Source organism: Oryzias latipes, chromosome 20 (assembly GCF_002234675.1).
Source record: "Oryzias latipes chromosome 20, ASM223467v1".
NCBI lineage: Eukaryota > Metazoa > Chordata > Actinopteri > Beloniformes > Adrianichthyidae > Oryzias > Oryzias latipes.
In genome coordinates, this window is record NC_019878.2 from 5,234,305 (window position 1) to 5,261,105 (window position 26,801).

At 40.4% G+C, this 26,801-nt stretch overlaps 1 protein-coding gene across 1 annotated transcript in view; it reads left to right on the forward strand.

Annotated features, from left to right (window-relative positions):
- sspo (SCO-spondin) overlaps positions 1-26,801 on the forward strand; it is a 146,304-nt gene that overhangs the window by 43,118 nt on the left and 76,385 nt on the right. Inside the window, exons 27-55 of the mRNA XM_023950427.1 lie at positions 607-840; positions 1,028-1,150; positions 4,339-4,436; positions 4,663-4,894; positions 5,645-5,797; positions 5,955-6,086; positions 6,183-6,365; positions 6,439-6,589; positions 7,394-7,553; positions 8,433-8,491; positions 9,139-9,160; positions 10,510-10,639; positions 10,722-10,849; positions 11,891-12,002; positions 12,113-12,240; positions 12,321-12,462; positions 12,575-12,697; positions 12,878-13,058; positions 13,297-13,354; positions 14,818-14,839; positions 15,688-15,808; positions 15,902-16,124; positions 17,611-17,929; positions 18,029-18,199; positions 18,368-18,556; positions 22,141-22,299; positions 22,379-22,543; positions 22,631-22,822; positions 23,448-23,570. Coding sequence (XP_023806195.1) covers positions 607-840; positions 1,028-1,150; positions 4,339-4,436; positions 4,663-4,894; positions 5,645-5,797; positions 5,955-6,086; positions 6,183-6,365; positions 6,439-6,589; positions 7,394-7,553; positions 8,433-8,491; positions 9,139-9,160; positions 10,510-10,639; positions 10,722-10,849; positions 11,891-12,002; positions 12,113-12,240; positions 12,321-12,462; positions 12,575-12,697; positions 12,878-13,058; positions 13,297-13,354; positions 14,818-14,839; positions 15,688-15,808; positions 15,902-16,124; positions 17,611-17,929; positions 18,029-18,199; positions 18,368-18,556; positions 22,141-22,299; positions 22,379-22,543; positions 22,631-22,822; positions 23,448-23,570 — 4,233 coding nt within the window. The remainder of the gene's footprint in view (positions 1-606; positions 841-1,027; positions 1,151-4,338; positions 4,437-4,662; positions 4,895-5,644; positions 5,798-5,954; positions 6,087-6,182; positions 6,366-6,438; positions 6,590-7,393; positions 7,554-8,432; positions 8,492-9,138; positions 9,161-10,509; positions 10,640-10,721; positions 10,850-11,890; positions 12,003-12,112; positions 12,241-12,320; positions 12,463-12,574; positions 12,698-12,877; positions 13,059-13,296; positions 13,355-14,817; positions 14,840-15,687; positions 15,809-15,901; positions 16,125-17,610; positions 17,930-18,028; positions 18,200-18,367; positions 18,557-22,140; positions 22,300-22,378; positions 22,544-22,630; positions 22,823-23,447; positions 23,571-26,801) is intronic.

Genomic DNA, 26,801 nt, shown 5'->3' on the forward strand with positions numbered 1-26,801 from the left:
TTGCACCATGAGTGAGGGGCCTTAGAGTAGAAGTTACCTTCATGCTGTTTGGCTACATGAGGGTGTGTCAAAATAAATGAGCTTGATGCTGGATATGAAATTCAGCACTTAGTTTCTCTCATTTCCTCACTCTCTCTGAAACTGTTCGGAGACATGCTGTGAAATGGGACACGGACAGCTCTCTAGGACAGCCAGTTGATTGACGGTTTAGTTGACTGACAACTCTGTTCTCGTTCTCCGTCACGAGTGAAAAACTGACTGCATTTCTTCTTGCATTTTCAATGGTTAGGGTCTGTCCATGCTTTTCATTGACAAAGCGGGAATTTACATTAAACCTGGGTTTTCCTCAACATATAGACCGTATTCTCTCAGTCTCACGCTTACCTTTTCTGTGCGGGCGCCCCTAGCGGCCGTTAGAAAAAATGTATAAATTAGCCGCATCATTGAATGAACCGCAGGGTTGAAAGCGTATGACAAAAATCGCCTCTTATAACCTGGAAATTACGGTATTTTTACGTCTTTTATTTTTATTTTTTTTAATATTTTTGTTTGAAAGTTTTATTTCAACAGTTTGTAATGTTTTCATTTCTGTGTTTGATTGTTTAGCTTGTAGGTTTAACGAGTTCAGCTGTGCCTCCAGTGGGCAGTGTGTCCCTCGGGCCTGGCGTTGTGACGGGGAATCGGACTGCATGGACGGGAGTGACGAGCAGGACTGTGGCGGTCTGTGTGGGTTTGGCCATGTGCCCTGCCTCAGTCAGGACCAGTGTGTGCATTACCTGCAGCTTTGTGATGGGACTCCTCACTGCAAAGACGGCTCTGACGAAAGCGTCAACAACTGTGGTTAGTTATGGGAAACACAAATGAGGCAACATGTAAAAGGAAACACCATGATGGCCATTTTTTCATATATTCAAAATTTCTGGTATACTACTTTAGTTATGTCTACCTTTTAATAACGCAGTTTCTTATACTTTTATTTTGACTTTTTTTTCTTTAAATTGTCCCTTTTCTTCTGACTTTTCTCAAGGTTCCTCCCAGATACCTTCGTGTCCCGGCAGCTTCCCATGTGACGACAACACATGTGTGAACGTGTCACAGGTCTGCAACGGCGTCCTGGACTGTCCAAAGGGAGAAGACGAGTTGGTTTGTGGTGAGCTCCCATTAAAAATGTAAACGAAAACTATCCCACAGAAGGTAGGAGAGAAAGACTGTGAGGCAGAGACTTTGGAAGGACAAAGATAAAAAAACAATCCAGGAGTGGGTACTTTCCGTTTGTTTAGTTAGTTAATTCTGCTTAACTGGGCAGAGGGTTAGTTCAAATATTAGCTCGGGTAATTAATAGAGTAAAGTGTTTTTTGTGTGGTAAGTGTCAAGATGAAATCAAAATCTTTAATCAAGTTTTTTTTAGCTTTTTAATGTATTATAAATCAAATCAACATTTCTTTATAAAGCGCTTTTCATTCTGAGGCAGCTTAAAGCAGCGTAATAAAAAACAATAAAGACAAATAATTCAAAGAAATTCTAAAAACAGTCAAGTACACATATTTGTCCTACCTTCACCCCCGCCTTAACCCCACCTACCCAACATTTAGACATATTCATCCAAACACCAACCAAGCTAAACCGCCTCAGCCCCAGGCCCCCACCGCCGAGCAAGAACCTCAACCCCTCATATGAAAACATAAAACATGGACTAATAACTGTGCAAAAGAAACACATAGCTTGGCACTGCTGTGAGTAAACAGTATTGTGGGGATCCATACACGGGGCCAGCCACCCATATAGGACATCACCACTGCGCCCACCCAGCCCAGGAATGCAGATGGCCCACACCAAAGCTATTAAGCCATAGTGCATAACCCCACCCGCCCCAGTCAAGGTGATCACTGCGGAAATCTGACCCCAGACAAAGGTAGCCGAACCCTGGAATATAAGCATTAAAAAGAGTCAAATTAAATAACTAAAAGTGATAAGTATGAAGTAAAGCATAAAATGTTGATATGTAAATAAATGACTGAATCTTGATAACAAAAAAACAAATAAAATATGTGTGTGATAAGATATGGTTTTAACAAAATCGTAAAAGCCAAGTTAAAAATGTATATTTTGAGCCTTTTCTCAAAAACGAAAGTTTTAACTTATAATGTTCATTCCTCACAAAAAACAACCTCAAAGTGGTATTTTGATCCATTTACGCATTTCTGAGTATTTCTCTCTGAGCACCAGCTTCTCCCAATCCATGAAAACAAGTGGGTTCTCACATTCATTTGTATGAACGTGAGGAACAGCCCCTTCCAGGAAGAGTCAGCGCTGTCAGCACCGCCCCCAGACTAAAACACACACCCACTTTCTTCACGAAGCAAGTGGTGATCTGCAAAAATGCTTTCCTTTTATATGCACATCAGTGTTTGCAAAAGTTTAGATGTTGTTTGTTTTTTGTGGAGGAAATGCAGACACGCTGCCGAGACAGACTCTAGGTTGATGTCATGAAAAAAAAAGTTTTGGCCACCAGGAATGAATAATAAAAATAATAATAATAAAATAAGACGGTGCCTCAGAGATTGAGCCTTCTTACTTCTATGTATGAAAAGGAGCTGCCAAAATAACTAATATTTCATAAAGAACTTCTTCTGTCTAGTATTATATCTATGGATGTAGTTTACCTCAGTTGCTCCTTGCTACTGTAGCTGACAGGCAACTGTTGATGACATCATCGTGTGAGAGTAACATCCACATTCGAAGACACTATTTTTCCAAATCTCTCAGTTTGGAGGAGTAAATGTATGGGTAGGGAGAAGCTGTCGGGGTAGGGAAAGATTTCGCATTTGGACATATCTGCAGAGCAGCAATAGTTCATTGGAAATTCACCTCTGAATTGGCGATTAGTCAGCCTTCACTGATGTCCCGTCATCCTTTTATTTATTTAAGATACTGTGGGCAAGACTGCAATATTGGAGCTATCCATCCGTTTAATCCAAATTCCATTTCAGACCAGAAAAAAAAGACATTCATGGATATATTTGTCTGCAAGTGGATGCATACAAAGGGAATGGAGCTGGGAGCTTGTGGCCTGACGTTAGGTCACAACTGAGAACTTTTCCAACTGCATTTCTTTGTCTGCTCCCGATTTACAAGGATTTGAAAAAAAAAAAAACACTCAGAAATGCCATTTAAATCTTAATTTTCTTTATCTATCCCCTCCATAATGAGAAAAATTGACACTAGAACATATTAAAAACACCAAAAACAACATTTCCATTGGGGTGGATCTGTGATCTTAAACCTCTCAGTTGCAGCTCTTGTAAAGCAAAGGAAACATTGCACCTAAAGTAAAACTATGAGGAAATGTTTAGCTCCACTCACAAGAAAAGAACAAAACATTCTATTCATTTGACAGACTTTGATCCCTGCATTTAAAACCCATTCTAGAGGTTATTGCATTGTATTCCAAGTACTGAAAATGTAGTACTAATAAAAATGTGAACACATTTGAGACATGTCCTCTACTGTAAATTTTTGGAACGTATTTTTTATAAAAATGTCTAAATGCTTTTGTGCTCCCTCATAAGGGATGCTTCACCAAACTGTATTACTGAAACATTTAGTGACTGTGTTAGGGAACCAATAGGTTGTCTCACTTTGAAATTTTTTAAAAAACTCAAAGAATTAACCAAAGAGGCTCTGTCAGTCACGATTGTGCATCTTGCTGCACAAGAGTCCTTCGGGATTAGAATATGTAAAACCTAATTTAATTACTTAATAATTTTTAATACGTTAAAATCTAGACATCCATCCATCCATCCATCCATCCATCCATCCATCCATCTACATTTTTTGTTATATTTAATTTCCTATCAATAATAATGCACAGTGGCACAGTGGTTAGCGCTCTTGCCTCACAGCAAGAAGGCCCCTGGTTCAAATCCCAGCTGGGGGACCTGAAACAGAACATCAATGGGGGACCTTTCTGAGTGGAGTTTGCATGTTCTCCCCGCGCATGTGTGGGTTCTCTTCTCTCCGACTTCCTCCCACCGTCCCAAAAAATACTTCATTGGTTAATTGGTCACCCCAAATTGTCCATAGGTGTGAATGTGAGAGTGCATGGGTGTGTGGTATGTGTGACCCTGCGACAGACTGGAGACCTGTCGAGGGCATCCCCTGCCTTTGCCCATAAGTGGCCGGGATAGGCTCCGGCAGCCCTGTGACCCCAAAAGGGAAGAAGATGAATGAATGAAAATTAAATATTACCATATTCAGGAAATTCAGTTGAAAGAAATCCTTTCAATGTTCAATTAATAAAAAATTTGTCCTTGTTTTTTATGTTTTTTGTCTGTGAAGATACAACAGTTTTACCAGCCCCGCCTGAAAGAACAAACACCTCCATCAGCTGCTCTGAATACACGTGCATGGATGGAACATGTGTTTCTTTTAACTCGGTGAGAACACATTAGATCTGTTGTCCATGATCAGACAGCAAATTGTCATGTGTTCCGCTGTTTTAGCGTCCAGAAAATACATGAATGTGTTTCTGTTCTCGTTTTGCTTAACATTACACTGAAACCACCTGTACCATTACACATATGGATTTTAAAATACCTTCACAAAAATGATCAAAGCATGCATTCCCTGTATGTACAAACTAAATACTGTTATCCTTGTCAGGTTTGTAACAGCGTGGAAGACTGTCCGGACGCCTCACTAACGGCACTCGCAGGTTCAACAGATGAGCAAAGCTGCAGAGCCTGGAGCTCATGGGGCCCCTGGGGTCCCTGCAGCACCTCATGTGGGACAGGCTCCATGAGCAGAGAGAGATCCTGCCCTCATGGAGATCCACTGCGCCACTGTCGAGGCCAAAAGATCCAGCATCAGCCGTGCTTCAGGACCACATGCCCTGGTAAGGAAATAAGTGCTAAATATAATACAACGTCATCCAAATATGTTTTAAATTTGGATACTGCACTATATCACCGTTACGAGAGAGCAGAATATTTGATAAGTTCTTTGACATTTGTCTCTTTTCTAAAATGTTCCAGAATTTATCCTCCTAAAGCTATGTTCACACCCAGGATGTGACACGCCTTCAATAATGTGCAAAACATGTTTCTTGAATGCACATTTAGCGCATGGTGATTAAACTAGTCAGCAGGGATGGGCTTTTTCTTCTTTTTCTACTGTTTACTAACTCATGTAAGCCACCAACAGTTGGAAGAGGTTTGGCGTGAAATGTCAAAGCGATGTAAACCTGGTGAATCTTGCTCCAGACTTTTTCTTTCAAAGCTTTATTCTAATATATGAAAGACTTTTGGTGTCATAGAATTCCAGCCAGACACAAACCATGATTATTAATTAATCCCTCATGACCAATTTTCAAACATTTGGCCCTTTTATGAAAGAAAAAGGTTACCATCCATACGCTACTACCAAATCTTAGTCCCTCATTGGTCAAACTGGTTTAACTTTCAATGGCTGCCAGTTTTGTATGTAGGGCCTGAAAACAGTCTTAACAATCAGTGTAGCTGCATGTGAAAGCAAGAGTTTCTAATGCGTAAGCCCAAAATGCGCATTTTGGCATTTTTCTTTGGAAATGGCTGCTTGAACACGCATTGACATGTCACTGAGGTCTAAAGCCTACCATTTTCCTCAGTGGATGGTCAGTGGCTGTCCTGGGTCAGCTGGTCAAACTGCTCCACTCCCTGTGGTGGAGTGCAGGTGAGGCAGAGAAGCTGCACTCCTCCTCGCTATGGAGGTCAGGACTGCTCCCAGCTCCCTGGACCATCTAACCTGTCTGTGCAGATCAGTAAGTAACATCTGTAGACTCCTCAAGAGCCTACAATTTACATGTTGGTGTCTTTAAAAGATGCAAATGTTTTGGTGTTGGTTGTATGGAAAGAGAGCTACACTGATGGTGTCAGTTCAATACTGATAAAGTAAATGTCTCCTCCCTCAAACTCCAGAACCGTGTCCTGCTGATGGATGTGTTGAGGCCAGGTGTCCCCCTAACCTGGTAAGGCACAGCTGTGGCCCCTGTCCCATGTCCTGTGCACACATCAGCAGTGGAACATCCTGTGATTCTCCCTGCTTCTCTGGTCAGCAATGGCTTTGAAACCTTTTCCTTGAAGTCCTTTTTATTTATTTCTTGACATGTCATTGTCTTGTGTTCTCCTTTTGTCTTTGTACTTCAGGTTGTTGGTGTCCAGAAGGTCAGGCGATGAACCACATGCAGCAGTGTGTTTCTCCAGATGAGTGTATGTGTGAAGTAGCCGGTGTGTACTATTGGCCGGGACAACAGATCAAAACAGACTGTAAGCTCTGTGTCTGTGAGAGAGGAAAGCCTCAGAAATGTCAGCCCATCCCAGACTGCACAGGTGAGGAAAAAACAAAAACAAAGAGCAGCGTTCACTTGTAGATTTTTTGTTAACTGTGTTCGTCTTGCTGAAGTTCACTGCGGCTGGTCATCCTGGTCGGAGTGGGGGGACTGTTTGGGACCGTGTGGTGTCCAGAGCGTCCAGTGGTCCTTCCGCAGTCCAAATAATCCATCCAAGCATGGGAATGGGAGGGCGTGTAGAGGGATTCACAGAAAGGCCCGTCGGTAAGTCCCTTAAAGTGTTTTTGAGATTTCAGCTCTCAGGACCCAATGTTGCTGCATGTTTCTGAGGTTTGAAGTTCCATCATACCATACTATTGGTTGGAAACCTTTTGTTTTTATTTGGTTTTCAGATTTTTCTTCTAAATACATCCCTGGCACAGTCAGTCAGATTCCGTTCTGCATTTCTCGTTTCTCTGATATATCATATATTATTTTTAGATTAACGTCTTATTCTATCTGTAAATGTGATGAACTCAGACTTACAGAGTCAGAGGTGACTGAACTGACCCTGATCAGCCTTTAGGAAAGCTTAAACAGAGTTGTTTTTTTCAAGCTTTGTTAACCCTTTGTAGTAGGTTTAGGGGCTGTCATCTGGACTTGGTTTTAACGTTAGAAGACGTTTCATCTTTTATCCAAGAAGCTTTGTCAATTCTGAATTAGCTGGTCGAAGAGCTGGTATATGTAAGTTGAGCTGGTATAAAGTCTTTTAACTTTAAAACCAAGTCCAGATGACAACCCCTAAACCTACTACAATGGAACCAACCTGGATGAATGAGAGTCTTCATAGACATCTTGTTGAACCCTTGTTAACCCTTGTTGAATCTGGATTTAATCACGTTTCTGTTAGTTAAGCTTTTATAAAAGTAGGAACTATTTTGAGGGGGGGTTTGACTCTGCAGGTGTGTTTGCTGCACGAACAGATCCTTTATCCCTTTATCTGGTAGTTTTTGTCAGATTATAAACTGTTATTCCATACTAGTTTTCAATGATCAGTAATCTATAATCCCTTTTCCTTTGTGCATGCAGGTGTCAGACGGCTCCCTGTAAGGAGTGCAAGTATCAAGGTCAGACTCACACAGTGGGAGACAGATGGCGGTCACAGCCGTGTCAGTTGTGTCGCTGTCTTTCCAACCTGATGGTGGAATGCACCCTCTACTGTCCGTATGATGCCATTGGATGCCCCCCGGTAAAAGAAACACTGCATCGCAATTCTCTCTAATCCCAATAAATAGTCTAAGACATTCTTAACATTCATCATGTTCATCATGTTTTTTTCTACTTCAATGTTTGGTTTTCCTCAAATATGTTCATGTTTTGGAAGAAGCTCAAGTTGATCTTGGAAACAGGAAGTGCCATGACACAAAGGACCCACAGCAAAGTGGAGAAAAATTTCAACATACATTAAATCTGATTCTAAACCAAACAAAGACACAATAATTTTATCCTGTTTCGGTTAATGCTTTTTAAACCCAAGACAAAAGTCTCAGTTTTCTGTCATTCCCCAGAGCACATGAGTATAGATATGTGCTGGCAGTTGCAATGATTGTCTAGTAATTTATACTCTTAAAAAACTGAAATGTTTAAACTTCCCCGCCTTTACAATTTTACTCTGAAATCACATTTTAACCTCAAAAAAATCAAATTGTTTTAAGATCAGAAAACAAGACCGCAATGAAAAACTAAATAAAAACAAATAAATACAAAAACCTTTTTAAAAAGGTTTCTACAGATACTAAACATAAACATTTATGATATTTGTTTGGCAGGAAAATAGGACTATATTTAAGGTCTCTCATATTAACTACCGATAAGATGTTTTTTTTATAGTGTTTTTTCTGTAACAGAAGTAAAAATCCCATACAACATAGACAGAGTTTCATAGTTGGTTTGAGCCAATGCTACGGTTTTCTGGTCATCCTCAGAGAAATGAAGGACTGGTACAAACTACACTGAATTTCAGAGAATATTCAAAACTTAGACAGTAAATACTTTTTAGTTGGTATTTAGCCACATTTTTAACAAATCTATGCACAAATGAACTAATAGCATTTGTTTGTGTTTGAAGGGTCTTAGTCTGGTACATGAAGAGGAGAGCAGGTGTTGTTACTGCCAAGGTAAATCACTGTAACGGCACTTCTGTTAATACTAATAGATTTAAAGTAACAGTTTTTCTAATGTTGTATTCTACGTGTTGTCACAGATGTGGAGGATCACACCTCTTTTTTTTAAAGTCTAAGAATTTACTTAGAATACATCTTTGCAGTATGAGGAACTTGATTTGATGCAAACTAAATATTTAGAGTTTCATTCTAAAAAAAACCTTTGAAGATACAAAAGTAGTCATTTTAATAATCATTTAACCCAACTACAGAGGAATAAAGCTGATGAATCACACAATGAAGTAATAGTAAAGACTTGACTTAAACTTGATTGCGGTCAGAGGTGAACATTTGTGAGTAACAGTGTGGTTTATGTTAAAGAATAGAACTGCAGATTCAATATTTGCTTTGAGGATTCTTCAGGAGAAAAATCAGAGGAGGTCAGAAGGATCTGCATGCTGTCTCCGCAGATCAAAAGAAATCCTATGACAGGATCCAGAGAGAGGCGCTGTGGTTTGGATGAGAAAGTCTGGAGTGACAGAGAAGAACGTTGGCGTTGTTTGACATAGCTGGTAGACAGTGATGAGATGTTCTGTAGGTGTGACAGAGAAATTGAAGGTTGAGGTGGGACTGCACCAAGGATCAACTTTGAGCCTCTTTTTGTTTCTTTAGTGATGGACTGACTGACATTGAGGTTAGACAAGAATCTCAGTGGATCATTATGTTTGCAGATGATGCTAATATCTGTACTGTGAGCAGAGAGCAGGTGGAGGAACATCTAGAGAGGTGGAGGTTTGCTTTGGAAAGAAAAGAAATGAAGATCAGCTGCAGCAAGACAGATGATCTGTATGTAAATGAGAGCAACTGGAGTTGAGCAATGAAGTTACAGGGAGCAGAGGTGAAGAAGGAAGAAGATTGTAAGCGTTTAGAGTCAACTGTCTTGGGGTAAAGAGGGGTGTATGAGCAGGAAGGTTCCAGGTGTGATGTGCGGCAAGAGTGTCACCAAGAATGAATAGGATGGTGTAGGAGACTGTGGTGAGGGCAGTCATGTCGTGCGATTAGTGCAGAGGTGTTCAAACTGTTTTTGCACAGCTGGCCAAATTTTTCAAGGTGTAAAAATGTGTGAGAGCCAACATTTCGGCCTGCATTCTTTGAACCCTTATAACATGTGCAAATTAACTATTTAATTAAATTATTATTGTACTGGGATCCTTTTCATTTCTTCACATAGAACAGAGATTCATCTAAATGGATTTTTAACAAAATTACTGTGAATTTCATAATTGAAGAAAAAAAAATTCAAAATCTGGGTTCAGATCAAATCTTCCATACTATAATATGGTAAATACTCATCGTAAACTTCTAAATTTAAATCATGTGAACAGGTATATACTACAAATAGATATCTTATTCAGAAGTACATAATAGTGGTTTTGATCAGAGAAACAAATCTGTTCATTTCTTTTACCGCCAGCATAGAAATATCACTGACGGGTCCCACGGCAGTTTTGCCACAGATTTACAATGGCATATGACAGAATGCCATTGAGACAAATGTTGTGATTTTGGAGTTTATAAATAAAATTGAATTGAATTCAATTGAATTTGATTTAGCCAATCACAATCAAGAAATTTTACACACTGTTTTTAGAAAGTGTTGGGGGCTGCATTTTATGTGTTATGACAGGAACGACCGTGCTGATAGAAATTTCAATTTGGGTCAAATTTGGCCCACTGGCCGGACTTCGGACATGCTTGGTTTAGAGACAGCGACTCTGAGAAAGAGGCAGAATAAGAGCTGGAGGCAGCAGAGATCTAGATGTTGAGGTTCTCTTTGGGATAGTTGAGGATGTGGATAGGATCAGGAATGAGTACATCAGAGGAACAGATCATAGCAGATGTTTTGGAGATAAATGCAGGGAAGCGGATGGAGATGGTTTTATTTTGATTAATGCAGAGCCCTGAGGATGGGGGAAACCAGTATGATTTATGAATATAAAATTCGAATCTGTTTGCACATCACACAATCAGTTATCATGAAAGTTATTATACAGGTGCTTTTGCTATCTAGGAGATAATGGCACTGCCGTGACGGTGATCCCTGGCACTGTGACATCCAAGCCAGCGGAGGGCGCTCCTCCCCTAATCCCCACATACCCACTCCCATCTGGAGGTTTGCATAGTTGATTCCACCTTTCCACATGCCACATTTTGATTTTAAATTCCTGACAGAAATTCTGCTGATTTCTGTTCAGATAAGTGCTGGGTCCCTCTTGGTGTACAGATTCTTCCCAATTCCAGTTTCACAGCCTCATCACATCAGGCAGGTCACCCCCCCGAGGCTGCTCGCCTTCATTGGTGGGATCCCCATGAGGCTCTCCAGGTACATAACCAAATCATGCCATAGTGTCTGAGTTATTCCTTTATAGATGAAACATCATTGTAGGAAAAACAATAGACAAAATAAGAAACGTTTGCTTCTGACGTCTTTAAATGTATTTTTTTAACTTGCTTCTTTAGAAAGACAGGTAATGAGACCAAAAAAGGCATTACATTTTCGCTAAATGGAACAATGGCTGACTGATTTATAACTAAGGAAGAAATAACCAGATGTTGAAACCAGAGGTGGGTAGTGTTGGACTTTTGAACAGGAAAGTCAACGGGAATTTGTTCCCTCCTGAATTCAGCCAATTGAGAAACTGCAACATTTGGTAAATTTGGGTTTTCTTTAAAATTGATGTGTCAAAAATGTCGTAGACGTTTGCTATTTGCACATATCTTTATGCAAATCTCCAAAAATGTCAATGCTATGGAAATATTAATTCTGTTATGCTTCGTTCACACAGGTAGGGGCTTCTTTTTTTCTACTGTTTACTAGCTCAGGTCAACCACCTACAGTTGGAAGAGGTTTGGTGCAAAATGTCAAAGTGGTGTAAATCTGGTGAATCTTGCTCCAGGTTTTTTTCTTCCACAGCTCTTTTCTGAATTGTAATAGACGCAAATATTAATTAATCCTTCATGATCAATTTTCAAAGGGTTGTCATCCAAACATAACCAAAGCCAATTCCCTGATTGGTCAAAGTTTCAACCTGGGTTAACTTTCAATGTGCATTCAATTGCTCAAAAGCGGTCATAGAAACATACGCAGTAATATGTGACCATGAGAATTTTGAACGCAGAAACCCAAAATGTGCATTTATGTGCGTGTACATAGATTTTTAATTGGAAGTGCTTCATAGCCACGTAGTATACAAAACCTACATCTTTAGAAATCCGGCAGTGGGGTGTTTTTGTATACTCTTCCGTGCATTTAAGACCAGCAAACCTTCATGGTACAGACGGATATTTGAAGATTGTTCCAAACAGATAGTTGTAAAATCATTAGTTAAACTCAGATGTTGTCTGCAAATGGTTCCTCTTGCAGGGATGGAGTCCTGAGCCAGAGGAGTATAAAGAGTTACCAGAGCAGGGTCCTGACGGCAGCACCAACAGCCTCTACCTGCAAATAGACCTGCTGAAACCATACAACATCACCGGTAAGGTCCTCTGAGGAGGACTTGAGATAAAATTGCATTAAGGATTGATGTAACTTTGTTAACTTGTTTACAGAAAATTGTACATCGGTGAATCCTTTTCTGTTCTTTAGGCGTGTTGACGCAGGGCGGGGGTGCATTTGGCACATACATGTCTGGCTTTTATCTGCAGTTCAGTCAAGACGGGAGGCGCTGGTTTACCTATAGAGACATTGTGTCAGATGCCAAGTCCAGAGCCAAGGTCCATCAGGGAATCAAGTCTGCATAGCTTTCTGAAACCCCCTGAGATGCTGAAGTGGTTTCCATCTGTCTTCACTCTAGGTTTTTCGTGGTAACCGTGATGATCAAGGTGTGGCAGAGAACAGACTGGACAGGATGGTTTTGGCTCAATTTGTACGCCTGCTGCCCCACGATTTTCAGAACGGAATCTTTCTACGACTGGAGATCATGGGCTGCGGTGATGGTTGGTGTTTCACTTATGAACACATGAAGAGCCACATGTGGCTCCACAACGATCCTGTTACTCTCCTCCAGGGTTTACCCTCCTCTGCTCCCTCCCATATTTTTTTCTTTAGTCTCACTTTGCAGAAGGATGGAATTCCAGTGTGGGAATGGTCGTTGTGTGCAGGCCGGCCCACAGGGAGTGATCTGTAACGGGGTCGACGACTGTGGGGATGGATCTGATGAAATGTTTTGTGGTTAGTCCAAGAGCCTCACTATCCTGCAGCTGTTTTAAGCTTGAATCTTTCATTTGACCTCCTTTGGAATTTACTGCTCCAACTCACAAATGCTTTTGGGAGTTTTCTACTTGGATCTTTAGGCAAACTTTGTCAGTGAGAATTGGCATGCAAAATATTTATTGTACATTTTATCTGCAGGAACCCAACCACCAACCAAAACCTCCAGTCCAAGCAGCTGCCCTACCGGTCACTTCTTCTGCCCCCCACCAGGGGGGTGTATTTATGCAGAACTGCGCTGTGATGGAGTTCGTCATTGTCCCACGGGAGAGGATGAAGATGGGTGTGTCCCTCATGATGTCACGACACAGTCAGTAAAGTGGTGGGTGTGATAACTGCACTTTGTCATTGTACTCTTTCCTATTGTATTACTTAAAGCTAATCCAAAAGACAGTCGTGGAGTTATGTAATTTCTTACAAATTAAAGAATTTTCAAACTATTCTATGACATTTACCACAACAACATAAACATGACAATGATCATTGAAATGTTTGTAGGTAAGTCTCAATATTAACTCATTTTACAATATGTAATAATTACAGTTTTACTCTCTTTTAAGGTTGTACACGCCCACTCCATCCCCTCTGAGAACTCCATCTGTGGCTGGTGTCACAACCGTAAGAAAACACCCACACAAAACCTTCAGCAAACTTGTTTTTGAAGGTGTACATGAAACTGGGTGAAGTCAGTGTGACGTCGGCCATAGGAAATGACTTACATCCCGCTCTACACAAATTAAGCCAATACAGTTGTCGGTTGTTCTTCGCCATCGTGAAGCCAGACGACATCAGTAACCAATGATTGGTCTGAATCGGTCTGAGTCATTCACTCTGATCAATTAGGAGTGAGCTTCTTGAAAGGCCAGACCCCTACCACTTGAAATGGGTTCACCACTTGAAATGGGTTGACCATCACTCCTGAGTCTACTTTCAAGTAGGCTAGTAATAGCTGTCAATCAAACTTTTTGAACATACCACATACAAAACAAAAGACCACATACTGTTACTAGGGCCTCTGATTGGCCAGTTTATACCTTAAATAACTTCTAATATGGAAAAATATGAAAAAAAAGAGCTTTATCTAGAACATGTTAAAAACATCAGAGACTAAGAACGGTTATTCTGACAAATAGAATGACTGAGTAACAGCTGTTTTTTTCTCTATAGAAGTCTATGGGTTTTGGCTTCTTGGAGCCAGCAGGTACTTCCTGTGTGGATGCCAGGGGGGAGGGGTCTCTTAGTCCAGTTCTCATGTGAACCAGGGGTGTAACAATTCGATTTAACAATTCCATTCGATATTTGTGGCTGGTGATTCAATTCACCTTTTATTTTGGTTCATTTTGAACAATCTGATTCACTGACCTAAAGTGGATCCAGGACATCTTTAGCCAAAACTTCAACCAGTGTGACTCAGAGTGAAATACCTGATACTGAACAGTGCAGGAGAAGTTTCCCTGATTCCTTTTATTTCTTCCAAGATAATCAAGTGTGGATTAAATATGTGTACAAACAAACAAGTAAACATGAATGAATGTCAAATCCATTCAAAGTTAAGCCCACCAATGGGGCCGGTTTAGCTCGTGCTGGTTTGCTGCACTTTCTGTCCATGAAACCTATGTTCAACTTCAGGCTGCTCCCTATTCCCTACTCTGCTGCTGTGCCAGTCCCAAGCCCAGTTGGATTGAGAGGGTTGCATCAGGAAGGGCATCCAGCATAAAGTTAATTGCCAAGTTGCCAAGTTAATTTGCAGCTCATCCTCAAGGGAGGGTTATTTCGCTGTGGCGATCCCTGATGGGAGAAGCCAAAAGTGAAAGAATGTTAAGCCCACTGATGTTTTCCCACATCTAAATAATCCAAAGGGAACATTATTAGAACATTCTAGCACACTGTATGGTCACATGTCTTTGCTAAATTCAAAGTGTTTCCACACTTGACTGGAATGATGGACTGATCAGTCCATCATTTAAAAATAAAGTTGTAAATAATATTCTTCCTTTTTGCATTTAATCCAAAATTGCTTTTAAAATATGGTGCACAAGGTTTTGTTATGCTAAAAAAATCTACATTTGTTGCATTTTCAGGTTCGCAGTCCCTTCTATCCAGGTGAGTTTTTGCTTTTCTCTTTGCACGAGTTTGTAGCCATGAGTTGAATTTGGGAATATTTTTCCTCTTAAAACACTGTTTTAGAAAACTTTATGTAAATGGTAAGTGTTTTACAACCACAGTCCTGTTCACCCATTCACACACACCTTTACACATTGATGGCACCTCCTCTGCAAACACTGGCGCCAATTCACTGTCTTGCCTATGGACACTTCGATGCATGGGCGGGCAAAGTGGAACCGAACCTGCAATCTTCTGATTAGGGATCAGCAGCTCTACCTCAGCTATCCCTTTCATGTAACGTTAGGGGGAGGCAGACCATGCAATTGGCCACATAAGCAAACACAAAGCTTTAAAGTGCATCAGTAAAAACAACAAATCGAAACAGTGATACTAATGACCTGTTGCTGTTACTAGATTTCAAAATTTTACTGCAAAAGGAATGTGAGTTTCTGTTTCTTTTTATTTTTTTAACTTGTCCTGTCCAACAGCTAAGCAGACAGACACGAGCTGAAAGCCTCTTGTGTTGAACATATTTTACTGTTACAACATGGGGTTATGAATCTTCTGACAAACAAGGTGTATATTTGAATAAACCCCTATTGTAATTTAGGCTAAACGTTTTTCATATAAATTGTATTTGTAACAGTTTTCTGTTGAACCGGATGGAAAAGAATAGGAGGGAAGAATAGAGAGGGATTTTAGAGGGGGGGTAAAATCCTAATGCATCATAAAGCAGGAGGTTTATAATCATTACTGTCAAGTGTAGATGAGTTTCTGTTCATTTCAATGTGTTTAAAGTGTCTATTTTAGTAAGGATGATGGGGTTGATAGTCTTCATTTTGCAGGTGTTTGCTCTTCCTCTCTTGGACTGGAGGATGGGAGAGTTCGGTATGGACAGCTGACATCATCCTCGCATCGTGAGAACAACCCGGCAGACGCTGGAAGACTGAATATTATCCCTAACATGTGAGAGATCACATTTTTGCTAAAGCAACTTCATTTTTTCATTGTCCAAATTTCTCTGTTTGTTATAGACATGATCTTCTCTTTTTCTTGCAGTCCAGTCATGGAGCCTGGTTGGAGCCCTTTACCTACAGATCCACAACCGTATTTTCAAGTTGATCTTCTGGAGCCCATGTGGATATCGGGGGTGGTGACACAGGGCAGTGAACATATGCAAGGCTATCTTAAAAAGTACCGCCTGGCATTTGCTTTACATAGCAGCCTATTCAGTGACTTCACACAGAATGGATTGCCTGGAAGTCATGCAAAGGTGTGCAGAAAAATATTATTTTAATTAATCCTTTCATCTTTCAAACTGCTTAATCCCTTTGGGGGGTGCACACTGAAGCAGTCATCAGTTTATCACAGGGCAACAAACAAACAAACACACATACAAGTCGGTATGTTAAACTTGACAGACAAACATAAAAGAAAAATTTACTTTTATATAATATCTCTTTAGACTGCACCATTCCTCTGATACTAAAAAGTATTAAGTGGTTTGAAGAAAAGAATGAATAAAATCTATTAAAATGCTTTATAGTTGTCTCTTGAATGTATTTGCGGTTGAATGTGGATTACTGTACTTGTCAGACTGTAAATCGCTCCGGAGTATAAGTCACAGCAGCCAAAATAAATTACTATAAAGAGGAAATAACTGATATTTGTTGCACTTTTGGGAGCATTTTTTTAATAAGATATGGGAACAAGAAGAGACATTTCATCTTGAAAGACAATCCCTGAATAACAGAATAGTGCAATGAGCTAAAATCCAGTGTGGGTCCTTAGACAAAACCCTTCATGCTGCTCCCTTCCTTAAACATACAGAGTTGTGTCAGGAAGGGCATCTGGCATGAAAACTCGCTGCCAAACCACCTATGTAAATCAGTGAAAGCTGAGTCACTGTGGCGACCCCTAATGGGTAAGCCGAAAGGTGAACAACAACTTAACACTAATAGAGGAATCTAATAAACTCTTACTCTCTCTTTAAATCACTAAATCCATTATATTCTTCGTCTGATGTGTCGCTTTGAAACAACTCTGCCAACCTTGACACAAGATGGAGTGGAGCTTTTTCTGCTGTGTAGCTGTTTGTAACAAATACTTATCCACACCTACAGAGCCCTCTAGTGGTTGTTGCTATATTTTTTTTTTTAAATCACACGTGAGTCGCAACTAGGTATATGCTGCACCCCCAGCCAAACTTTGCAAAAAAGAGTGACATATACTTAAAAATATAAATCATTTACTTGTTAAAAGAATGTTCCAGGTATGAACTAGAGGTTAAAAAAAGCCTAATGTTTGTGTAGAAGCTAAAGGCCTATAAAACTATTTAATTAAGTTCTAGCTCCTTTGATACACTGAGATGTGCGAGAGTTGATTGACGCGCCAAGCGGGCTGTCGTTTCCCTATACTACGAAGAAAAATGAGTCCTTCACTCCGATCAACTTTGCATTACTTTGTTTCTTTTATTAATTTACACTACTGAACGGATTGGACTACTCTTTTGCTTCATTTCCCGCACAAGCGGTCAAAAACCATTTCTCCATCTCACTAATGCACACCTGTCTGAAGTCAGGTAATCAATCAATTTATAATTGACAGCAAAATGTGTCAATGCTTAAGATATCATTTTCTGGTTTTTGGGGGCGCTTGAGTGTGTGTGTGCGTGTTTGTATAATTTTTTTTTTTTTTTGTGTAAAAGCATCAGCGGGGTATCACCTGTTGATGACTCTCAAAAATCCATTGCTTTCAAATGATTTGTTTTGGACACGTACAAAAGAGAATATTGGTGTGTAAGCAAACAGAAACATTTGTGTGTTTTTATTGCAGCTTCTCTTTGTCATACTGAACCTAGAATGTTTTTTTTATTCATCTGTAAATGGTATACATTTATGATTAAAGTTGTCCCTTACAAACCGTCTTTCATAAATACTCTGCAGGTTTTTGAGGTTCGGATGGTCGGCAGAATTCCTGTGACCCACTGGCTCGGCCGGCTCGTCAAGGCTCGCTACATACGCATAATACCTGTAGAGTTCCGACAGACTTTTTACCTGCGGGTGGAGGTCCTTGGCTGCAGGGAAGGTACACAATTGATGGTCGATTGCTGTCTGAATGTTGTTATCTCTGTATTTTGCCCCTAAAACTTGAAAGGAAGAAATATTTCCTTTTTTACTTGTGTAGAGGAGCTGCTGACGCCCCCAAGTGTTACCACATCTCAGCCTGGAAAAGTGCCCGTGCAGAACTGTAGACCCGGACAGTTTTTGTGTCAACACAGTGGAGAGTGTATTTCCATGTCTGTGCTCTGTGATGGTCAACCCAACTGTAAAGACCAGTCAGATGAGTCGAACTGTGGTATGTTTTTAAAGTACAATCCTTTTATTTTTTTTGGTTTGGCTGCAGCACTAACACAAATTACCAAATATCTGGCTACTGTTGAAACCTTATATTCATAGTTGGAGTGAATACATTACATTGAAATCATTCATTTAATTGAATTATTTTTACATTTGTCTTCTTCAGGCATTACTCCAAGTGAAGGCTTTCCTGGGCTTCACAATCAGACCGTGTACACTGGAAGGCCAGGTTACCATGGTGATACCACGACAGGTTTTCCAGGCTTAGCAACCACTTCTTACTACGGTGGTTTTCCCGGAATAGCAACAGATGGAGTCACAGGGCCGACCGGACTTAAGAACATCACAATTACAGGTTCAATTACTTAAAATCAGCCCAAATATCTTTAATTCTGTGTTCCGGGTTTCTATATGTGCCAGTTAGTCAATTACATTTTCTAAAATTGTTTAACATAAATAGCTAGTAATTGTTTCAGTAATTTGACACAATTCTGTTTGAAAAGTTACATATCTTGAACTTAAAGTGCGGGGCATAAACTTAAAATATTTGTTGGACCATACTAAATGCACCCATATGGGTCGGTACTGTGGATTTTTTAGATTTAACTGGACCATAGAAGGTCAAAGACAGAAATGGATGCATCTTAAAGGGAGCAGATGTAGTTTTCTTTAGGCTCACACGGCCACCTTAAGTACTCTAGCCCCATCACAGGGTCATTGGGTGTGGTCGTGCTGGAGTTTTGAGCCATCCAATTCCAGAAATGCAGGGTCCCATCTGGAGGATGCAAATGTGGACTGGATCCTGCCCCTCTCAGACTCAAGAAGCCACTTGGATGAGCAGCAGAAGATTTGAAGTCCAGTCACTATGACTCAACTTCAAGTATGCTGCTGGGATGACAGAGAACCTTCAATTTTTGCAACATCCAATTTTTCAAAATTCAGCACAGATCATAACAAGGGCCTCATCTATCTTTTACATCTTTCCAATTTTCTATCCAGAACCATCAAGCAAACAAATCATAACTTATAATAAAATGATAAAGAAAACTAAAGTGTAGTTCCAAATACAAAGGGGGTTTATACAGCTTTACACCTTTTCATGAGGGATGCAGAACAGAACCCCAACTGTAAAAATAAAATCTGTCCAACAAAAGAGACTCTCAGCTTTTAGTTGCTTGCTCGGCTGCTGAACAGGACAAATAGATTAATAAAAACCAGACAATACACAAATAGCAGATTTGTCTGAAATTAAATCCACACTGCTTTTAGCTAATGGCAAGAATAGATGCTGCCAAAGCACTTATCGACAATTAAATGACTCGATAATGTCAATGACAGAAATGCAAAAGAGCTCAGTGCTGTCCTTGAAACCTTTGATCTAATTCAGCATGTAAGTTGCTCCACCCACAGCAGAGGGCACACTCTCGACCTGCTCATCACAAAGGGGGTTAATATTTACAATGTCAGTGTGGTTGATGTCGCCCTCTCTGATAATTTCTGTGTATTCTTTGACCTGTCTGTTGCTCCCAAACCACCGCCTGGCCCTGCAGTTGTCCAAAGGAGACAAATAAGTGAGAGCACTAGGGCACAGTTTGTAGAAATGATAAACCCTGAAAACGCCTCTGGTGCCAATGTTGATGAAATGCTGAATTCTGTTACTTCTAGCATCTTGAATGTTCTGGATGCCATTGCCCCTATGAAGGTTAAATTGAGAAAACATAGACAGAAAGCTCCCTGGAGGAACGATGATCTTGTCAGGGCACAGAAACAACAGTGCCGCAGAGCTGAGCGAAAGTGGCACAAGTCAAAACTCCAGGTTCATTATGAAATGTATAAGGGGGAGTTGTACGCTTACAACCAGATCTTATGCAGAACAAGGGAAAGGTACTTCTCTGAAATCATTTTTTTAATGATTTTTTAATGACAAGGTTCAGGGCATTAAAAAAGCCATCAACTCCACAACACATATAACTATCGAACGGCCACCTACTCACTCTAAGCTGACTCACTTTGTACCTGTCACTGACCAAACTGTCCAAGAGACCATCACCCGTCTGAGCTCGTCTACATGCTGCCTTGATGTGTTACCCACTAGATTTCTAAAGTCTGTCATGGACAGTGTGTTGCCATCAATTAGTCAAATAGTTAACATGTCTCTTCAATCTGGAATATTTCCAGAGGCCTTAAAAACTGCAGTCATTAAACCTCTCCTGAAGAAAAGCGGTCTTGATCCCACTGAACTGAATAATTACAGACCTGTCTCTAATCTGCCATTTTTAGGAAAAGTCCTTGAAAAGGTTGTCTACCAACAGCTCACTGATTTTCTCTTATTAAACAATTCATTTGATGTTTTCCAGTCAGGTTTTAGACCCCATCATAGCACAGAAACTGCTCTTATCAAGGTAACCAATGACATCCGCCTGAACACTGATGATGGAAAAGTCACTGTCTCAATCCTGCTAGACCTGAGTGCTGCCTTTGATACTGTATATCATGGGATCCTTTTGCACAGACTCCAAGACTGGGTTGGCATCTCTGGATCTGCCCTAAGTTGGCTCAAGTCTTATCTGGAAGACAGGAAATATTTTGTTGAAATTGGGAGTTGTGTCTCAGACTACATGGCCTTGACTTGTGGTGTGCCCCAGGGATCGATCCCGGGACCCCTTCTGTTCAACCTCTACATGCTGCCACTAGGGCAGTTAATACGCAGTAATAACATATCTTATCACAACTATGCAGATGATACTCAGATCTATGTGTCACTGACAACAGGTGAATATGGGCCGGTGGATTCACTCAGCCACTGCCTCCAACAGATCAGTGCGTGGATGCAGAACAACTTTCTCCAGCTAAACTCAAACAAGACCAAAGTTATTATTTTTGGCCCACAGAAACAAAGAGAAAGTGTCAGCAGCTACCTTCATTCTCTGTCTCTTAAACCCTCAAATCAAGTCAGAAATCTAGGGGTAATCATGGACTCTGACCTGAACTTTAACAGCCATATCAAGTCAGTAACATCAGCGGCATTTTACCATCTGAAAAACATTGCCAAAATCAAAAACATAGTGTCAAAGCCAGACCTGGAGATACTTATTCATGCATTTGTCTCCAGTAGGTTAGACTACTGTAACGGCCTGCTCACCGGCCTCTCCAAACGAGCTGTAAAACAGCTTCAGTACATCCAGAATGCTGCTGCTCGAGTCCTGACCAGAACCAGAAAGTATGATCACATTAGTCCTGTGCTCATGTCTCTGCACTGGCTCCCTGTACCTCGAAGAATAGACTTCAAAGCAGTTCTGCTTGTGTACAAGTCTCTCCATGGCCGAGCACCAAAGTACATCTCTGACATGTTAGTGCCATATGAACCATCTCGTACTCTGAGGACCTCAGGGGCCGGCCTCCTGTTGATTCCCAGAGTCAGAACTAAACAAGGGGAATCAGCGTTTCAATATTCTGCAGCTTAAATCTGGAACAGCCTCCCTGAAGTCGTAAGACAGGCCTCTTCTGTGTTCATGTTCAAATCTAGACTTAAAACATTTTTGTTTAGCTGTGTATATGACTGAAAGGTCCTATCTGCACTTTTCTTTCCTTTCCTTCCTTTATTTTTAGATCAATTTTCAAATGGTTTTTTTCTTTTCTTTTAAAGTAAATTCTACGTTGATTATTTCTATGATGTATTGTGATTTTAATGCATTTTTCTGTTTTGTGAAGCACCTTGAATTACTTTGTGTACGAATTGTGCTATACAAATAAACTTGCCTTGCCTTGCCTTGCTGGAAAAAGTCAAACTTGAATACTCTGTTGATTTGCAGCAACAGTTCCCACGAGCCCCCATGATGGAGATCTGCCCAGAGTGCTTTGTATGGAGGGAAATGTTTTTCATTTTTTTTATATTTTTCACTGACGGATTTGCTGTTATTTTATCCCCAAATCCCCCAGGCACCACAGCCAGACCAACAGTGACTAGTCAGCGTCCCTTAGCACCCAGCCGCTGCTCCCCTAAGCAGTTTTCCTGCACCAGTGGCGAGTGTATCCGTCTAGACAGGAGGTGTAACCTGCTGAGAGATTGTGTAGATGGTTCAGATGAAGGGGACTGTGGTAGGTAATTTGGGGGCCACAATTGTTTGACTATGTACTGTAGTTGAAATTTGTTGACAAAGTTTCTTCTGTCTCCAAGTGGACTGCATCATGTCCCCCTGGACAGCGTGGAGTTCCTGCAGTGTGACATGTGGCCTCGGCTCCTTGTTCCGGCAGAGAGAAATATTAAGGGATGCTCTGCCCAGAGGGTCCTGTGGTGGAGCTCAGTTTGACAGTCGAGCCTGTTTTCCTCAAGCATGTCCAGGTTTGTGATCCATGCGTCCAGCAACTGCACAGACGAACAGCTACAAAGAGCCAGGGTGTGAGGGAATGTCTCTGCTCTCTCTTGTAGTTCATGGTCACTGGTCAGAGTGGTCAGAGTGGTCAGTGTGTGATGCTCTATGTGGAGGAGGTATCAGTACCAGGAATAGAAACTGCTCCTCTCCACCTCCAAAGAATGGAGGACGAGACTGTTACGGCATGACCCTTCAGAGTCAGAGCTGCAACCACCATCCCTGCACCAATTACACTGACATACATAGGGGTAAGCCTGGCTACATGCTACCTTTTCATTTAGCCCAATAGTTTTTGAAATTTAAGGAAAACAGAATCCCTAAAGGTCCAACAGTCTTTTAGAAATCTTCTAAAGCTGATAGGAGATGTTACTTGAAGATGAGTTACCAACTTGTTTATGCAGCAGTTTAGGGGGAAGCAGAATTCTGGACCCTCAGTCCATGTATGTTCATCTTCCCATTAATCAAAAACTTTTTAGAGGGTAGCCTAACTGTTCATAAACTGGGGGGAAATGACAGGCCCAGCGAACAATGTGGTAATGTTATCCAGCCAGATCCCATCCAAGCAGAGACTGTACAGTCAACATTTGACAGTCAAATTTTGCTTAAGGTCAAGATGTTAGAGAAAAAAAACATATTTTTTCAGCTTCTCAATGAGATAGTGTTAAAGTTAGGTTTGTTTTCTGTAATATTTCAACACTAAGACCTGCTGACATTAATTTTTCGATTTAGTATTTATTTATTCTATTTTCCCATTGTGATGAATGTAGAATTGTTACTTTAAATTAACCAATACTGTCATTTTGCAATTCTGTCTTTTGTAACATAGAAAGGAAAAACAAATGGCTAAGTTCCTTTTAACTGTGTGATTGACAGGCTGTGTTGGTGGAATGGTGCTGGTGACACAGGAAGACTGCCAGACTGGAAGAGTGGGTCCCTGTCCATCTATATGTTCAGATCTCAGCATGAGCAGCACCTGTACAGCATCATGTATAGAGGGTTCGTCAGCTCTTTTCATTTTTTTTTTAATCGGGGTAATTCAGTGTTCATTTTCATGTTATAAACAATACAGAGAGATGCTTCACATCCTGTAGTAGAGGTTGAGTGCATCATTTTCAGTTGCAAACATTTAGACTTCATTGTAATAAAAGCTGTTGTGACCGTTCATTTCTACTCACAGCTATTAGAATGTATAACACTACATGTAAAGGATGTATATAGTGCATTACTAGTATACGCTATTTTGGATTTTCTATTGTGAAATATTTTTTGTTTAACCAGTGCAATAATTCACATTCTATTGCAACAACAATGGCAAACACTAACCTTCTTGGGCTAACATAAACAGGAGAAAACATGTGAAGGAAAATGGCAGTTCACCCCTACAGCCTTACAACACTAGACTACAACACTACAAAGAACTACAAAGTGCAACACAGACTACACATCAAGTGGAGAAGAGCGCCAAGCTGCAGTGGAGACAAGTTGCAGTAAAGCGCCCTTCTCATGGGCTGGAGGTCCACATGGTGCTTTTAATGCCTGCCTCCATCATGTCTGGTGCAATGTGCCAGCGCCACACCTGAAAGTGATCAACAGACACACAAAGATCCACAAAAACACAGAAGTCCCACTCAGATAGAAATAAAATTCACAAAACACTGAACAAAAAGAAAAAAACAAAACTAAATACAGCGATACCTGTAACAGGTTTGATGTCATAAAATGGCGGGCACCCACACAGAGCTAAAGCAGGTGCATCATAGATCGAGTCGTCTTACTTCCTGGTTGAAAAGCTCAAGAAAAAAACTGATATTTAATAATTTCTATAAAAGGCTTAAGAATAGCATTGTATAAACCCTTTAAAGTATTAGAAATGTTAATAGGAATATTTGTGAAGTAATTTTAATTTACTCCAACGTTACTGTGACATTGATTTGCAAGTTAAACGAAATCTATTGAATTACATCTTTGAGACCAGACTTTCTACTTAGTGAGAATAAAGAAATCTTCTAAAACATTTTATGAAACTTCTTAGTTTTATTTTTAAATAAAAAAACATTCTCAAAATCAGTCTCAATAAGGTAGCTTTGTCATTCATTTCTTCACAGTGTGTCTGTTCTTTGTAGCAACTAAACTTTTACAATTCGTCTAGAAAACATTTTAAAGCTCATCTGAGGAGCTTTTGCTTTTTAGTTGGCTGGAGAAAGTAAATTTTTAAATGACATCATAGGCCGACATTTACTATATGGAATTAGTAAATCAGCAACTGTTGAAAAAGACTCCAAAACCACAAAAAAGACAGTCTTGTAGCCTTATTTTTCTAACTTGTCCTGCCCAATAGCTGAGTGAACAAATCAGAACTGAAGGTCTCTTGTGTTGGACATGTTTTACTGTTACAACAGGGGCTTATGAAACTTCTGACACACAAACATGTGTTTGAAAAAAAAACTTTTGTATTTAAGACTAAACTTTATTTTTATTAATTATTTTTGTATTTTATATTAATTATTAAGATAAGATAAGTAAGGGTTAATGGCCAACGAAGTATGCAATATCACTTTTTAACGCGCGCAGTGGAAGCCTGAACCGGAGGAAGGTGGCTTCTGCGAAGTGCGTTAAAAAGGGATAATGCATACTTCGAAGGCCATTAACCCGCTTGTACCATGGTCACTTACAAAAGAAATAAATAGTAACAAATTTTTAGTCCTTAATTCTTGTTTTTTTCCAATTTGAATCGCTTTTCTCACAATAAGCGAGTTATTTGTTATTTGTGATATTCCATGTGCGTCGCCACACCACTGCTGCAGTCAAAATTCGGCGATATAACGTGATTATATATATGCTGATCTTTCCAATGGGTTGAATAAAACACCAGTTCAGAGAGAAAGTTCACCACTTAACGCTTGTTTTTGTCCAAATGATGAAGCAAAGGGTTGTTTGAAAGAAGCCTGCGCAGTGATACAAAACATTTAAGCTAGGTGACCGGAACTTCTTTTTTCACTGTGAGGTTATCCTGTGGTATGTCACTATTTAATGCACACCCAGCAGCCAATCAGAATCGAGTATTCACCCGGACCATGGTATAAGTAAAGATAAAGCTTTATTGTCATTGTACAGTCACACTTGGTACAACAGTACAACAAAATTGCAAACTGTCCCACATTAGTGCAAAGAGAAAGAAAAAAACAACATAATAAAAAACGGCTTACAATTATCTTTCATACAAAAATGTATCTAAAAATATATACACATATAAATATATACATATATATGTACACAAAATATATACCAATACACACATGCAGAAGAGAAACTAAACCATGTTTGTGTTCATGAGGGCTTTTGCTCTGTTGTAAAAACTGTCTCTGAGTCTGTTTGACCGTGACCTCACCACCCTTAGTCTTTTTCCAGAGGGCAACCATTTAAACACCCGGTGTCCTGGGTGTGTGCAGTCCTTCATGATGTTGCGTGCCCTCCCAAGATAGTGGGTGCTGTAGAGGTCCTTCAGTGAGGGAAGGGACCATTAAATCAGATGTAGATGATAGCCAAAATACACACACACAATTCTTGCAACCTTATGTTTTTTTCTAAACTTTAAATGGTAACATTTGGTGAATTAAATTAAATTGCCTTGGGGGGGCTACTTGGCAGTGGTCCCCCTCCCATGGTTGCCGTATGGAGTGGGCCCCCCCCCTCTTTTGGTTTTATTTGCACCTTAGACATGTAGGGCCCTTGGAAGGGGGGGGGGGGGGGTGCTTGGACATCACTGCCAGCAAGCAGCAGATGTCCTCCTAGCACCCTACCCGCCAATTTTAACCGCACCTTAGACATTTAGGGCCCCTTGGTGGGGAGGGTGAGGGGACATCACTGTGAGTAATCAGGAGATGTCCCCTCAGTGCCTTACCCGCCAATTTTGACTGCAACCCCCTTAGTACACACACCCTTCCCCCCTCAAGATATACATTTAAACACCCAGGTGTTAGCTCACCTTTGCACTAATAGTTTGCGTGATTGAATGAAATATCTCACACTAGTTGGTTTAAAGGCATAAGTATACGTGTGTGAATACTATCTGTTTTGTGTAGATGTTGACATGTGGACATTTTTGCAACTAGCAGGTGTGTTAATAACATTTGAGTGTGTGTGGACAGGCCCCGCCCTTTTTGTACTACATTTGAACCTTACCGTAATGATAAAAAACCCGTGAACCTGTTGCTTTATGCTGCTTCA